This window comes from Lynx rufus, unplaced genomic scaffold, assembly GCF_022079265.1.
Source record: "Lynx rufus isolate CCGP_SWC_20201006 ecotype Redwood Valley unplaced genomic scaffold, mLynRuf1.p SCAF_7, whole genome shotgun sequence".
NCBI lineage: Eukaryota > Metazoa > Chordata > Mammalia > Carnivora > Felidae > Lynx > Lynx rufus.
In genome coordinates, this window is record NW_025814889.1 from 78301791 (window position 1) to 78316383 (window position 14593).

General features: G+C 52.8%; 2 protein-coding genes across 4 annotated transcripts in view; one reads left to right on the forward strand and one right to left on the reverse strand.

The window, feature by feature from the left end:
• SCN8A (sodium voltage-gated channel alpha subunit 8) overlaps positions 1–4570 on the forward strand; it is a 118378-nt gene extending 113808 nt beyond the window's left edge. For all 3 annotated transcript variants that reach the window (XM_047066041.1, XM_047066043.1, XM_047066042.1), the window contains exon 26: positions 2158–4570. In XM_047066041.1, the coding sequence (XP_046921997.1) occupies positions 2158–3305 (1148 nt within the window). In that variant the 3' untranslated portion in view covers positions 3306–4570. The remainder of the gene's footprint in view (positions 1–2157) is intronic.
• A 4963-nt stretch (positions 4571–9533) lies between these two features.
• On the reverse strand, positions 9534–10529 carry TMDD1 (transmembrane and death domain 1). The gene has a single exon (XM_047066040.1). It carries the CDS (start codon positions 10527–10529, stop codon positions 9534–9536), a length of 996 nt encoding a protein of 331 aa, XP_046921996.1.
• Positions 10530–14593: the final 4064 nt, after the last annotated feature.

The following is a 14593-nucleotide window of genomic DNA, read 5'->3' on the forward strand; positions in this document are numbered from 1 at the left end:
CTAGTAAGCCAGTGAGCAAGGGTTCAGGTCCAGCCCCCAGCCTCAAACCCCCACTCCTAACCTCCCCCGCAACCTACTTTGGACAGTGTCGCCCTGTCGCCCAGAATGTTTTCTGCCCACCCATCGTTGAGTGCGATGGGAAACCCACAGACCAAACCATGCATCCTATCCTCAGATGATACTCAAAAATAAAGAGGAAGAATAGTTTTGGTTTTGATGATTGGGATTTTTTATTAAATAGTATTCATTTGTTCAGAAACAAAAGAATAGAAATTATCATTTTAAAGTAAGAGGAATCGGGATAAAACTAGCCCTGGAACCTCCTAGAAGCCGCCTTAAGTGATGTTCCTGCTGCCTGGAGTGCCGCCCACCCATCCTTCTCCCTTCTTCTCTGGGGACAAGTATACATTCAGCATATAAAATCAAAGGGTGGCATCTTCTTTCTGAAGCCTCACTTGCCCACCGGACATGGAATGCAAGTTTTACAGATGTCACCTGACTTCTTACAGTCACCGGTTATGACTTAATTGAGACATTAAAAAGAAGAGAGTTGAGAATTCATCTTGGATCCTGGCTGAGGTAGAGATTTTCTTGAAAGCTCGAATACCTCATGGAATACGAACTCCAGAAGAGGCCCCAAGAGGCTGTCCAAACTTCCTGCATCTCATCCCTTCCTGAAAGTTAAGATTCCGTCCCAACTTAAAAAACTCAGATAAGAGTTGGGGGTGGGGAGCAGGTGGCGTGCTTGGCTGGCTCAGTCGGTAGAGCATATAACTCTGTCTCGGGGTTGTGAGTTCAAGCCCCGCACTGGGTACGGGAGCCTACTTGAAAAAAAAAAAAAAAGAAAAGGGTTCAAATAAGGGGATTACATAGGCTTCTGTAGTTCACTTCACCAGTATTTATGAATCCTTAGGGTTGAAAGATGTTTCCTTATTCAGAGTAAATCCTTCCTGTCAGTAGAAACTCGTGTTGTCTCATCAGGGCCTTGACAGCAAGAGAAGGCACTGAAGAAAGCATGTCATTGCCATCCCTTCAGCTGCCGTGTCGCAACCTTTGCACGTCCCCTTCCTTCTGTGGTCCCTCTCTGGGCTCCCATTATTGCTGTGCAGTGTTAAAGGCAAGTGGTCCAGCTGAGTGGACTCCTGACTAAACATAAACAGAGAAAGGCCCTCTCATTTTACGTGGTCACCCTTGACTTTCACATCCCACTTACGCCTTGACCTTTTTGTCTGCCAGTGCTGTTTCTGATCTGTGGCTGTAAGCACAAGTCTAGAAGCTCTGAGTTAAAAGCCACTTCTGAGAGGTCCCTTTGGTTTTCTAGGCTACTTTGGCGTAGAAAGGATAGGGACATGGGACAATAAGAAACCAAAAATGTCTTTTCAGAGCCAGGCAGAAGATACTTGGACAATTGGCATCACAGCGAAGTAACTAAGACATCGCAGCCAAAGGGTCATGAAGTCATGGGTGGCGCCGGGACCTCTCATCCATTGTCTGTGGATATGGAAATTTGCTAGCATTTTGGAGAGGAATCAGTAACACCTTGGAAAGCCACACACGCACAAACCCAAGGAAAACTCGTTGTCCTTGAATAAGAAAACAAAAATGAGGACCTATGCATGAAATGGAGTACGGTTCACCAGTGAAAATGAACAATCCAAAATTCTCTTAACACCAGAGATCAGTCTCACAAACATAGCGCGAAGTCTGAAGACCAAGTCAGGGATCCAAAAAACTTGTTCTAAAAAGATAGGTACGGTAGAATTCTTTCAGCACGGTAGGCTGCCGGGATGCTGTCTGTCCGTATGTATAGTAGTTACAGATTCATACACAGCGAAACGAAGAAACTGGAATGGTACATACGCACCATCTCCAGGATTGCGGTTGCTTTCGGGGATGAAGGGAGAAAGCAAATTTGGTAAAATACTAGCGTCTGTTAAATCTGGATGCCTGGCGCATAGGTGTCCGTTTTAGTGTTTCCTCTGCTTTTCCGTACGTTTGAAGCATGTGACTTTCTTTTCTCATCCTGAGAGTTCAGATTGAATCGTTAGGCACTGACTCTGTGAAGTCCTTTGAGCTTAAGGGCTCCAGTGCCAGGTGACATAAGTATCGAGAAAGGGGTCTCCAATCTCAGTAACATTTCTTCTTCTGCCCTCTTAGGAATGTTCCTGGCTGATATCATTGAGAAATACTTTGTGTCCCCAACCCTATTCCGAGTCATCCGGTTGGCCCGTATTGGGCGCATCTTGCGTCTGATCAAAGGCGCCAAAGGGATCCGTACCCTGCTCTTTGCCTTAATGATGTCCTTGCCTGCTCTGTTCAACATTGGCCTTCTGCTCTTCCTGGTCATGTTCATCTTCTCCATCTTTGGGATGTCCAATTTTGCATACGTGAAGCACGAGGCCGGCATCGACGACATGTTCAACTTTGAGACATTTGGCAACAGCATGATCTGCCTGTTTCAGATCACGACGTCGGCCGGTTGGGATGGCCTCCTGCTGCCCATCCTGAACCGCCCCCCTGACTGCAGCCTGGATAAGGAGCACCCGGGGAGTGGCTTCAAGGGAGACTGCGGGAACCCCTCGGTGGGCATCTTCTTCTTCGTAAGCTACATCATCATCTCCTTCCTGATTGTTGTGAACATGTACATCGCCATCATCTTGGAGAACTTCAGTGTGGCCACAGAGGAGAGCGCGGACCCTCTGAGCGAGGACGACTTTGAGACCTTCTACGAGATCTGGGAGAAGTTTGACCCCGACGCCACCCAGTTCATCGAGTACTGTAAGCTGGCAGACTTTGCAGACGCCTTGGAGCACCCTCTCCGAGTGCCCAAGCCGAACACCATCGAGCTCATTGCCATGGATCTGCCGATGGTCAGCGGGGATCGCATCCACTGCTTGGACATCCTTTTTGCCTTCACCAAGCGGGTCCTGGGGGACAGCGGGGAGTTGGACATCCTCCGGCAGCAGATGGAGGAGCGGTTCGTGGCATCCAATCCTTCCAAAGTGTCTTACGAGCCCATCACGACCACACTGCGGCGCAAGCAGGAGGAGGTGTCGGCGGTGGTCCTGCAGCGCGCCTACCGGGGACATTTAGCAAGACGGGGTTTCATTTGCAAAAAGACCACTTCCAATAAGCTGGAGAACGGAGGCACACACCGGGAGAAAAAAGAGAGCACCCCGTCCACAGCCTCCCTCCCGTCCTATGACAGTGTAACGAAACCCGAGAAGGAGAAGCAACAACGGGCAGAGGAAGGAAGAAGGGAAAGAGCCAAAAGACAAAAAGAGGTCAGAGAATCCAAGTGTTAGAGGAAAGCAAAAATTAGACATTGTACAGATGTAAAACTTGCAAGCGAAAGATTGTTTACAAACTTCCTGAGTATTATCAATGCAGGACAGCTGTGGAGACACTTTAACCCGAAGATCTATACCAAACGTAGTCGGCTTACCATGTAACACGGTTGCATCTTGAGCAGTGACCTGCCGAGGGCAAAGGACCCTGCTCCCTGGACTCACAGATTTTCTAATGCTTGGGCAGGTGGTTACTGCATGTTCCACATCAGTCAATGCAACTTAGGACAAAACCAACAGGATACGAAAACCAGAGGAGAGGCTGCCGGGACCAGCATATTTCCGTTGCAGCCAAATGGATTTTATTTTTTCATTTTGGTGATTCTCAGAAGCAGAAAGCATCACTTTAAAAGTTTGTTTGTTCGTGCAAACTGTATTTGCATTCTTACATTAGTTAAGCTAAGCAGCACACAGGAAACACACACACACACACACACACACACACACTCCCATCTAGCCCGTGTCATTTAATTGTCCGTTTCTTTGACATAAACCGCATCTTCTCCACATGGCTTCACGTGGTTTGGAGATGGGTGGGGGAAAACAATCAGGTTTCTTCAGGCTGAGGAGGACTTGCTCAGGCCGATTCCAAACATTGTGCTCGTTCACTGCGTAGAAATGATTTGCATGATGGCATGCCGTGATCAGAAGTCATGCATGAGAACCATACACCACAGGACACTACTAACCCTGTCCCCTGCCCTGGGTCAGCCTTTGGACAGGACCCAGCCCTGCACCGTTCACTGTATTCGGAGAACAAAATGGTAAGCGTTCCATTCCACTGCAATTCCTTACGAATTCGTAGAAGTCTTTCATACATCTTCTGGGTAGGGAAACACAACCAACCGATTGACCCCACCACCACTACCAACAGAAAACAGACCCAGTCCAACAAGCAGATGGATCCGTTGTGTGTATATGTTTAACAGACATCTCTAACATACAGCCATTGTTGCCCATTTTGAAAGATGAACTATTTAATGCTGCTCGGTGTCCCGTCCACGGGGAAACTTCGATCTCGAATGGCTTTGTATTAATAATGTCACTGTAAAACCAAATCCTAGGGCTAAAAACAAAAATCAAAACAACAACAACAAAACCCAGTTCATTTGTATTGCAATATTTATGATGATTGTTTAGCCTTCATGCTGGAGAACTGACACTTGTTTGGGGCAGAGGTACAAGCGCTGTTCAAAGTGGCATGGCATCTCTAGGGGGTAATTTGGGGAACTTAAGCTTTCACGGGGGGGGGGTCTGGGGTGCTCGCTTCAGGTAGTGTCACGTCCTGCTGCACTGTGGCTCTCTCCGGGCTTGGGTCCAGCCAGAGAGGGGTTCGGATATCCTGAACGGGCCTCTCCCTCGGCAGAGGGGTTGTCACAAGCTCACACACTGCATGATGCCTCTTGTCTCCATCTCGTCTTTCCACCAAGCAGGGCTTCCCTTACTTGCAGAGGCGGGTGAGGGCGGCCGCGCTGGGGCTAACGGCTGTGGTTCCTTTCACGTTCTAGCGAACACATAGTCACTGGTGGGACCCGAGGTAGAGATGAACCAAGCCCACGTGGTTTCCTTATCGCACCGATTCTCATGAGAAAGCGATTCAGTACTAATTCCTAAGCTGTCGCAGCTTCCCCCGCCCGGCACGTCCCCTTTCTAGCCCGTCGTGCCGCCTGCTTAGCGACCTGCCCGCTGTCATCGGAGGGTGGCTCTGGGGGGGAGCGTCCTGTCTTCCGTCCCCTCTCCCGCTTTAGGGAAGACGGTTTTTAGTCCAGGGGCTTCTCATCCGAGGACTAGATCTCAAAGCCAGGATGCTGCAGTTGAGTGTCTCAGGAAGTCGATACAAAGAATGAGGAGAGACTTTAGCATGCGAACTAAACCAAACTAAAATTCCTCCTGCACCATAAAGTAGAGGGGGGGGCTAAAGACCCCCCGCGATCAGACACACCAGTCTGCCTTGTAGCAGAAGCACTCGGTGGGACCGCACCACCCACCCGACTAGTTTTGCGTACGACCAACACAGCGAGGCAGTAAGCCGAGCTTTCTGTCTTCTTGGACCATTAGAAACTCTGCCCGGCTCTCCTAAGCCTGCTTCTGCGGCCTCCTCCGTAGAACTTTCGTACTACACGCGACCCAGGTTGGAAAAGCATTTCTCTCAGTGACCCTGCTAACCGCTAGGACGAATGTATAGTAACATGTACAGGCGACGTCGTCAACAGCACAAAACAGAAGCTGACGTGTGTGGCTATTCTTTTTAAGAGAATTATAAATACTGTAATATATCATTTTATTTTATCGGCATGCCTTTTTGTAAATACAAATTAACAACTTATTAAATAGGAAATGGCTTCTGGCTTATGCCATTGTCATGTTTATTTTTATTTTTTATACTTTTCTTTCTTCTTAGAACTTAGATGCTGTCAGCCAATGTACATCCCCAAACCAGACAGACAGACAAAAAATTTTTTATTGCTAATGGTCTTTTCCAAAACAACAAAAAAATATATATATTTTTGTTCCAATGTGCAATAAATTCTAACCACTTCTATGCAAGATTTGGCTACACTTCATCATTGTTCTTAGGTCTTGAGATGGGCAACAGAGCTAGAAGACCCCGCTCGGTACCCCAAGTGCTCGTGCTAGTGATGTCATTAAGCTACTAGAGCATATTAATGAGATTTTTTCTAAGATCTGCCCTTTTCCCTCCCCCAGACCCCCAGCAGCTATCTCCTCAGTAACACACACATGGGCCTTGGTATCTGACACCCATCAGCCAGCTTCACAGGGAAGAAGCCACCTCCACTCTTAACTTGATGTTTCAACTTTTTTTTTTTTTTAACTTTTCCTACCTTCTTGTCCCTCACCCGCCGCCCCTCCGCCCACTCGCTCACTCACTCTCACTCACCCGCCCTGCTCCACACTTCTTCGGTAGTAAATGACACCATCACCAGCAGTCTACACCCGCAGTTAACAGGCATTGAACTGAAAGAACCAGTGAGGACGTTTTGGTACGCCCTCGCCGGGTGGGTAAGTGGCAACGCTTTGCCAAATATTAACGAAGCCAATCAAAAAGCAGCAGCAGCCACAGTATCACTGCACATATATATATATAGATATATAAATATAATATAAATATTTATTTTTTGTAGCCAGGTCCTTGGTGCAGTATTTATACTCCACAATTCACCTTTAAAAAAGGACAAAAAGCAAAAAGACGTGTGATGCTGTTAACTTAAAATGCAGAGCCAAAGCCACTGAGCAGCAGCTGACACGGTTGCTGGTTTGTGTGTGCAAAACACCTTCCCCTCTTCTTCCCTTAACCTCCTTGCTGCTCAGGCTGAGGAGACTCCGTAATTCAGAGGGCGAGAGCAGCGAAACCTTCCCGAGTCAACGTGACCTACTCCCACTTCTCTAAATGAGCCACTTTCGGTGTCGGAAGTTGACTGGGGAGAAGTAAGCAGAAGCTCCCGGTCAAAGCCCCTGGAACGACAGTGCCCAGAGTTCTTTTCTTTTCCGCCGCAACCCGTGTAAATTTGTAAAAGACCACTAGTGAAGATGAGTGTATTAGTGAATGCATGGAGGCCAACACTGCTCTAAATGAGACGTGATACAAAGTACATCACTACTATAAGCCAAGAGGAAACAAAATAAAAATGACCCTTTTTACTGTACAAGGGAAGCCTGTCTTGGTGTCCGTCTGTTGCTTGACTCTCCCGATTCTTGAGTCCTGGGAGGGGTCTGGGAATTGGGACCTTAGCACGTGTGGGGAAAGGAGGGGAACAGAAGGGAGAGAGATCAGGGTCTCTCGCTAAGTTCTGGCTGAGAAGTAAAGATTGGAGAGAAAAGCAAGGTCCTACCCACCAACCCCCCACCGCCCCCCCCCCAGACCCCCACTCACCCATTGCATGTGATGTTCTCCCCACTCCCGGGCCAGTGCTTAACCGTCCACAAAACCCCTTCTTCACCAGTCCACCTGGCAGAGCCCCCCAAGATGATGTCAGCCAACCCAGCCGAGCTGGCCTCACTTCTGCCTTTCTCACCAGTACGTTAAGGAAAGAGCTATGCCGATGCCCCAAAGCTCGGGCGAGCACGATGCCCAACAGCCTCCACTCTGCTAGCTAACGCTGGGCCCTGCCCTCCATCACCCCAACACATACACCAGCAGACTACGGCTGGTCTCGTTCACATCCGTGCAGGGGAGAGGGGCACCGCTCCCCTCCCTCACCCTGCCCTGCTTTGGGGACATCCCTCTCTAGGCCATGTCTCCTGGTCCAGGAACACTCTCAGGAGGATTCTGAAGTGCCCACTCTAGTCTGGCTGGTAGGTCAGTCCCCATCCTCCTCCCCTCGGCCCCAGCCTCCAGGCCTGCTGTGGAGGTGAGATCGCCATGGGTTACGACTTTGTGACTTGAGTCCTGGGCGTCTTCTGCAATGATGCCTATTTCTTTTCTCAGATGTTGCCCAAAGTCTTGCAAAAAGCTTCGTTCATTTTCAGGTACCCCCACCCCCTAAAGAATCGGCTGCAACTAGCCAGCCAGGGGGACATCAGGAGAGAGGAGGAAGTCTGGGTCGGGAGGGGCCCAAGGTTTGCACAGAGTCTGCTTTGTGGCTCAGCTCTGTGCCTTCTTGGATTCCTTTTCCAAGATGTCCTCCATTAAAATGCTCCTGAGGCACCCCCTGCCCCTGCCCCCCACTGCTGTTTGCTGTACATAGAGGCTAAGTGGGGTGGGGTGGGCGGGTGTGCACGTGTGATGTGTGTGTGTGAAGAATGTATATAGGTAAAGGGGAGCGTGGTCCAGTGGTTCCAGAAAAGGGGCAGAACTCCTGTGTTCCATCCCCAGCTCAACCACTGGCTCGCTGTGTGGCCTTGGGCAAGTCACTTAACCTCTCTGTGCCTCAGTTTCCTCATCTGTAAAATGGGGATAATAATACTGACCTACCTCACAGGGGTGTTGTGAGGCTTTAACTAAATGTTTTGTAAAGTGTTTTGAGATACAGAGGCAAAGGCACTAGGGAAGGGCAAAGAATTATTTGGACTTAAGGAAGATGAAATGGTACCATAAATGCTGCTATTCTGAGAGCCATTTTAAACTGCACTGCTCCAATCACCCCCGCTTCTCATCACCAGGACAGCAGGTCGAGAAAATGTCTTTCCTTTCACTTGCTTCTGGGGTTTGTGATTATTCTAGACACTTAATTTTTTTCCCTCGCTGTATCTCCTTCCCTCACCACCTCGACTTGTTCCCTGTTCCGTTTACGCGGAAATGGCAGAAATGCTTGAGAAATGAGAATGCATAAGTGGATTGGAAGTTTATAGTCTGAAATTTCAATTTTACTTTGTACTGTACATCTTTTTACTTTAGAATTTGCAATAAAGGGTTACGTCAATCTTGTTTTCAACTCTCCTCTTGGACTGGCCTGTCATTCTGTCACTGCTCTCACAGCAAAGCCCCTCGGCCCCCTGGGGGGGTGGACAGACCCTCTCACCCAGCAAGACCCCACGGCTGTCCTCTTTGCCCTCCCCCGTGACAGGGGACAGAGTCTAAGGGCTCATCCAGGCTCAGCTCCTTAGATGGGCTGGCAGGGCCCTGGCCACTCAGGTGGGTGGGAAAGCTTTGGGGCTCCAGGTAGACCTTCAGGGGTCTGAGTAGAAGAGCAGCTTGGGGGCAGCAGCCCCTGAAAGTGGGGACACCACCTCTAGCTGTGCCACCCCCCCTGCACACTCCTGCAGGGCCTCAGAGTAAACAGAAACCCCGCCTCTTGTTCAGGTCGCACCTGGTTTGTCAAGCTCCCTCTGGGGAGTCACAGATCACTCCCTCTGGGATTCAAACTCTCAGCTCAGGCAGCTCTGGGTTCAAAACCCTGACTATGCCACCGAGTAGTTGTGGCCAGTTTCTTTATGTGTAATGGAGATCATACCTGCTTTTCTTGGGTTCTGAAGATTTTATCAAATAACGTACGCAACCCGCTTAGCACAGGGCCTGGCATACAGTTGGCACTCAATAAACGGTAGCTCTCGGTGCAAGAGCTACGGCGAGATAAGAAGGCTCTAAGGCTGACAAGAGGGAGGGCCTGCCTCCCACGCCGGTACCCTAGCACCCCAGCCCCTCCTCTCCCACCGGCAGTCCCGCCGGGTGTGCGGCCATTTCCAACAAACCAACGAATGCTCCCTCCTTTGCGTATTTGGTAACGTTTATAATACGGGGAAGACGGCATTCTGCCGGGGCTGCGCTCCCGTTTTACGGCCGGGGGCACTGAGGCGAGGGGGGACCGGCCCGCGTGCAGCCCGGGCCCTCGACGGCTCGAGCTGCTTTGCAGACAGGGGCGGCCTGGGTGGCCGCCCGCCGCGCGCCTGGGCGGGCCTGCGCCGGGGAGGGCCGGGGCCGGAGCCGGGGCCGTAGCCGTCGCCGCCCGTGAGCCACAGCGTGAACGTGATGAACAGCGCCCCGGCGCCCAACGCCCCCACGAAGCCGGTGAGGAGGCCGAGCGCCAGCGGCCCGACCCAGCCGGCGGGGTTGCGCTCGTACGGTGCCTGGGGCAGACGCTCCACGATCAGCTGCAGCTGGTCCCAGTCGGGCTCCGGGAGGGCGGCGCGGCGGGGGCGCGGGGGCGGGGCCGAGGCCGGGGGCGGGGGCGGGGCCGGGGGCGCGGCAGGAGCGGGGCCGGGGCCGGGGGCGGCCGGCGGGCGCAGGTAGGCCTGGCCGAACTTGCGCAGCTGCAGCGTCGCCTGCTGGTGGAGGTTCTTGCCCAGCTCCCGGGCCACGTCCGGCCGGCCGCAGCGCCGCAGCGCCCGAGCCACGCGGTCCCAAGAGAGGGTCGGGGCCTCGGCCGCCAGCCAGTCCGCCAGCCTCTCCCGGCAGCCGTCCGACACCTCCGCGGACTCGGCCGCCGCCCGCTTCCGCCGCCACAGCCGCCACAGCCTGCCCGGCGGCTTGGACGTGGGCCCCGGCGTCTCCGCGCGGGCCAGCCGGTCCTCAGAGAGCCGGGCCAGCTCGGCCTCGACGTCCGGCTCGGGCACCTTCAGGAGCGACTGGAAATGGTCGCACTCCTCCGGGGTCAGCAGCTCGGCCAGACGGACGGCCGCGTGGGGGCCCATAGCGTCCAAGGCCCCCGCCGGGGCCAGCGCCCAGCCCCAGAGCGCCAACGCCAGGGCCCGGGCCCGCGCGGCCGTCGCCGTCCGCGTTGCCATCGCCGTCTGTGACCCGACTGGGCGGGGAGGAGCTCAGAACACCCATGGTGGGGGAGGGGAGCCTGACCCTGGCGGCGGGGGAGGGGAGAGGGCGGGGCTTCCGCCGGCCGGGACTGGGGGCCAGGGAGCAGCTGACACTTGGGGCTTGGTGCGAATCTCCCAGCACCCAGAAACTAGGAATCAAAAGGAATTGGAGTTTTTCAACGCCCAAGGGTAGCGGGGGGGAGGGGAGGGAAGACCCAGTCCCCTAGGATAGGATAGAATCCTGGGCCCTTCTATTAAAATGCCTGCCCAACACCTGACTCCCAGCCATCCCACTAATGCCTCTAACTTAGCAAGTCTCCCACATCTCTAATAATCCATTTGTAACCCCTCAGCCTCCAGCACAAGCCCTAGACCCCTTGCTCCCCATTATCCAATATCCAATCCCTAATTCTCGGACTACCAAATATTTATAGACTCTACCAATTCCCACCCTCCCACAGGTACCTCCAGACCCTCATCTCCTCTTGTCTAGATAAGGTAAGCTATTCAAGTGCCCACTCCCACTGCACACACGCTGGGGCCCCACTCACTGGCCTTGTTTCCTGAGCAACCTCGGGTCTGGCTCCCCTTTGGCTCTTGGCCCACACGCTTCTGCCCTAGTCACTCCTCAGCCAGAGTGGGTCCTTTCTGGGAAGCCCTCTCTGACCCCAGCACACACCCTTTGCCCCTCTCCATTAGGAATCCCTCTTATTCTCTCCTGCAACACACCGCTGTTCTGCCTTTTTACTGTCTCCTCCATTCGGCTGTAAGGTCCTTTTGTTGTCCCTATAGCAACTAGTGCAGAGTAGGTGTTCAGGAAAGATGTTTTCAATCAGTGTGTGTGTGAATTCATGACTTGCAAATCAGTCCCTGTCCAAACACGCACCCATGACCTTCATCTCAGATCCTGGGGTCTTCACAGGGCATGAAAGTTCCTCTTGCTAAGGTGGTACAGTCCCAAGGATCTGTCCAGCCTCATTTCTCCCCCGAACCCCCACTCCCCCCACTCCTGCCCTCACTTGATGCTCTTGTAACAAATCACACCCGTGGTGGGTTCCAGCCTCCAGTTTCGTTGGGCTGTACCCCCTCCAGGAAGTTTTTCTGACACACCACCACCACCGCAGGTTAGAATCTCTTCTGGGCATTGAGATAGCCTATGCATCCTCCATTGGGACACTTATCTGGAAAATCATTAATTGAAGGACTTATCCAGCATTTGTTTAGTGTCTTCCACGTACCAAATACTGTACCAAACGTGAGAATATACGATTTTCCTATGATCCCTTCCCAGCAGCTTTTTCCAGTTGTATTTTCAAATGATCCATTGTGGGGGCGCCTGGCTGGCTCAGTCAGTAGAGTGTGTGACTCTTGATCTCAGAGTCCTGAGTCCGAGCCCCACATTGGGTGTGGAGCCTACTTAAAAAATAATAATAATCAAATAATCAATTTTTGAGCTTTTCTCACCCTGTATTGTGGGCTCTCCAGAACAGCAGCTGTGCTTAACCATTTCTGTATCCTCAGGGCTACACAGTGTCTGCACAGTGTCTAGGCCTCCAGGGGCCAAGACGGGTTGGTCTCTGAGTCCTGGGGCAATGCCCTAGAGCCCCCCTTATCCAGGCACACAATTGTTTCTCTTACGGGGGAAACTGCTTTGCAGGCTCTCCCCTCGGGCTTGCTTTGCCTCCTGAAAGCCCAGGGTGGCCCTGAGCCCTGAGCCCCTGTGCACATGTACTGTAATCTTTGCACTTGGGTGCATTTTCAATAATTTTGCTTAGAGCATTCAAGGACCTCAGGAAACTGTAGGTCCGCACCTCTGACAGGTATCTACGTACAACTTTTTCAGCAAGGTCTTCCTTCCTTCCTAGTTTTCTCAGGCTCCATTTATGATAAGCTGGCAAAGACAGAGTTTGGGAATTGACAGATGGTGGTGGACAAAGGGTCCCACGCGACCCTGAAGACTGGAACTAGGCCCTTTCCATAGCCTGCCCTCTGCCCCCTTTCCCTCCCTCCAAGAACAAAGTCTGATCTTAGCTCAAGCCAATGAGGGCCGCTGTCCACATTCTGGGTGCACCTTCCTCTTCAAGCTGCCCCCTTTTCTCCAAGCATTCATTTATTCATCCATTCACTCGTTCACCAAACGTGTGAGCCCTTCTTTCCCCTCATACCTTGGGGCTCTGCAGATAGGAGTCAGCCCCAATTCTGAGCCTCTGGGAGCTCATAACTACAGGAGGGCCTTCCCTATCCAGGGGCTTTTCACCTGGTAGCCTTAGCGCCCAATACTTGGTAGGCACTTGCTGTGCCAAAATGAGGAACGGGAGACCCACAGTAATGGTTTGCTGAAGGACTAGAAATGCCCACAGGACCACATGCCCGGCAGCCCTGGATGCCCAAGCATTCCCCAAGGGCTCCCCACATCCTGCTGCCCCCAAGAAATTCTCTGGAAGCCACATGTCATCGCTTTAATACTGTGTAATACTTTCTTTTAAAATACAGTCTCTTCTGAGGTAGACAGACCACAACTGCAGAGCATCATCAGACAGGAGATAAATACGTCCATGTACAACACGCAGCAAAATGAGGTAGAAATGGTTACAGCTGGAGGAGAGGAACCCAACCCCAGTCTGGGTAGAGGAAGAGGAGGACCAGCTTGCCGAGTCTGTCCTCCCCACATCCGTGCCCCTGGATTCTTTGGTATGCCCCCCCAACATTGCCAGAGCTGGACCTGCCCTTCCCCCCACCTGCCCCAGTGCCCATGAGGTAGGTGCTAGTAGACTGGGGGCTGTCTCCTTGTGCAAAGCTCCCCAAGGCCAGTGGAGGAGGCAGTGGGGGCCCTGGGTTTCAGTGAGTTCCTCCCCCCACCCCCAGCTGCCTGCCTCTTGAAGGGAAGGCTGAGATCCCAACCCCACTCCCCGGGGCCCTCCACCCCCACCCCCATATACATACACACACCTGAGAAAAACTTCTCACGCCCTGCACCCTCCAAAGGGCCCTTTACAGCAGTGCAACCCACTGCTGCTGAGGCACCAAAGCCCTGCAGTCAGCCAGCTCCGAGGAGAGGAGGGCCAGAAAGACCAAGGATGAAAAGCGGGGGGGTGGGGGAGAAACAGAGCAGCTTTCCCATTAGCAGCCCTAGGCCAGCACAGGCCCTCGGCACCTTGGCACCTGAAATGTCCCCTGTGGACACCCTTCCAGCAGAGAGTGGGAGATGGTACAGAGACTGGAGGAGCTGGAAGGGTGAGCAGGGAACAGGGAGGGAGGCTGGGGTGGGAGAGAGAAGAGGTAGGGTGAGGGCTTGCCTCCTGCTTTGGACCAAAGGTCAGAGTGGTGAAATGGGCTCCCTGAGGGAGAGAAGCCCTATCAAGGGAAAGTTGCTGGGAAGGACAGGAATATTCTTCTCACAAGGGAGCCCCCCGCACCCGCCCCCTCCCTGAGGCTGGCTTCTGGTGGAAAGTTTGGGTGGGACTCCCACCCTATCATCAGGGAAACTCCTAGCATCAGGGAAAACCAGCTTGCCCATCCCCTTCACCCTCTGGAAGCCACTGGGGCTCCCAACCGAGGACCCTAGGAGAACGGGACAGGCCCGCTTCCCCACAGAACCTTCTGTAATTGGTGCTACTTCCTCCTTGGAGCCTCCCAACATACAGGGAAGCTGAGTCTGTAGTCAGTTTTGTGCCCAGCCAGACTCGTGGCCACACGGTCTTCTCTCCCGAGGGAATCCTAAGTTATAGAAGATCTCTGCCTAGGGAAGGGCCAGGTGAGATGACCACTCTGGGGACTTTCTGCCTCGGACGCCTTCCCATTTGGGTCCTCTCTTTCTGGATCTGGGACAGGGAGGGGGCAAGGGCCTCCCTCTGGATAACCCTAAAGAAACGAACACTAAGCTGGAGAGTGGGGCTCAGGGGGAGAGCAACAGGATCTACCTCCTCTCAAATCCCACAACCCACTCCCCCACACCCCTGCCTACAACCTTGGACCTGGGGAGGAAGCCCTAGAAATACATTCCGCTTCTGTCCCAGGAAGAGCAGGGGTGTCCGTGGGGC

Excerpts from the sequence above, each read along its gene's own strand:
- TMDD1 (XM_047066040.1), bottom strand. The coding sequence starts at position 10,529 with ATGGCAACGCGGACGGCGACGGCCGCGCGGGCCCGGGCCCTGGCGTTG.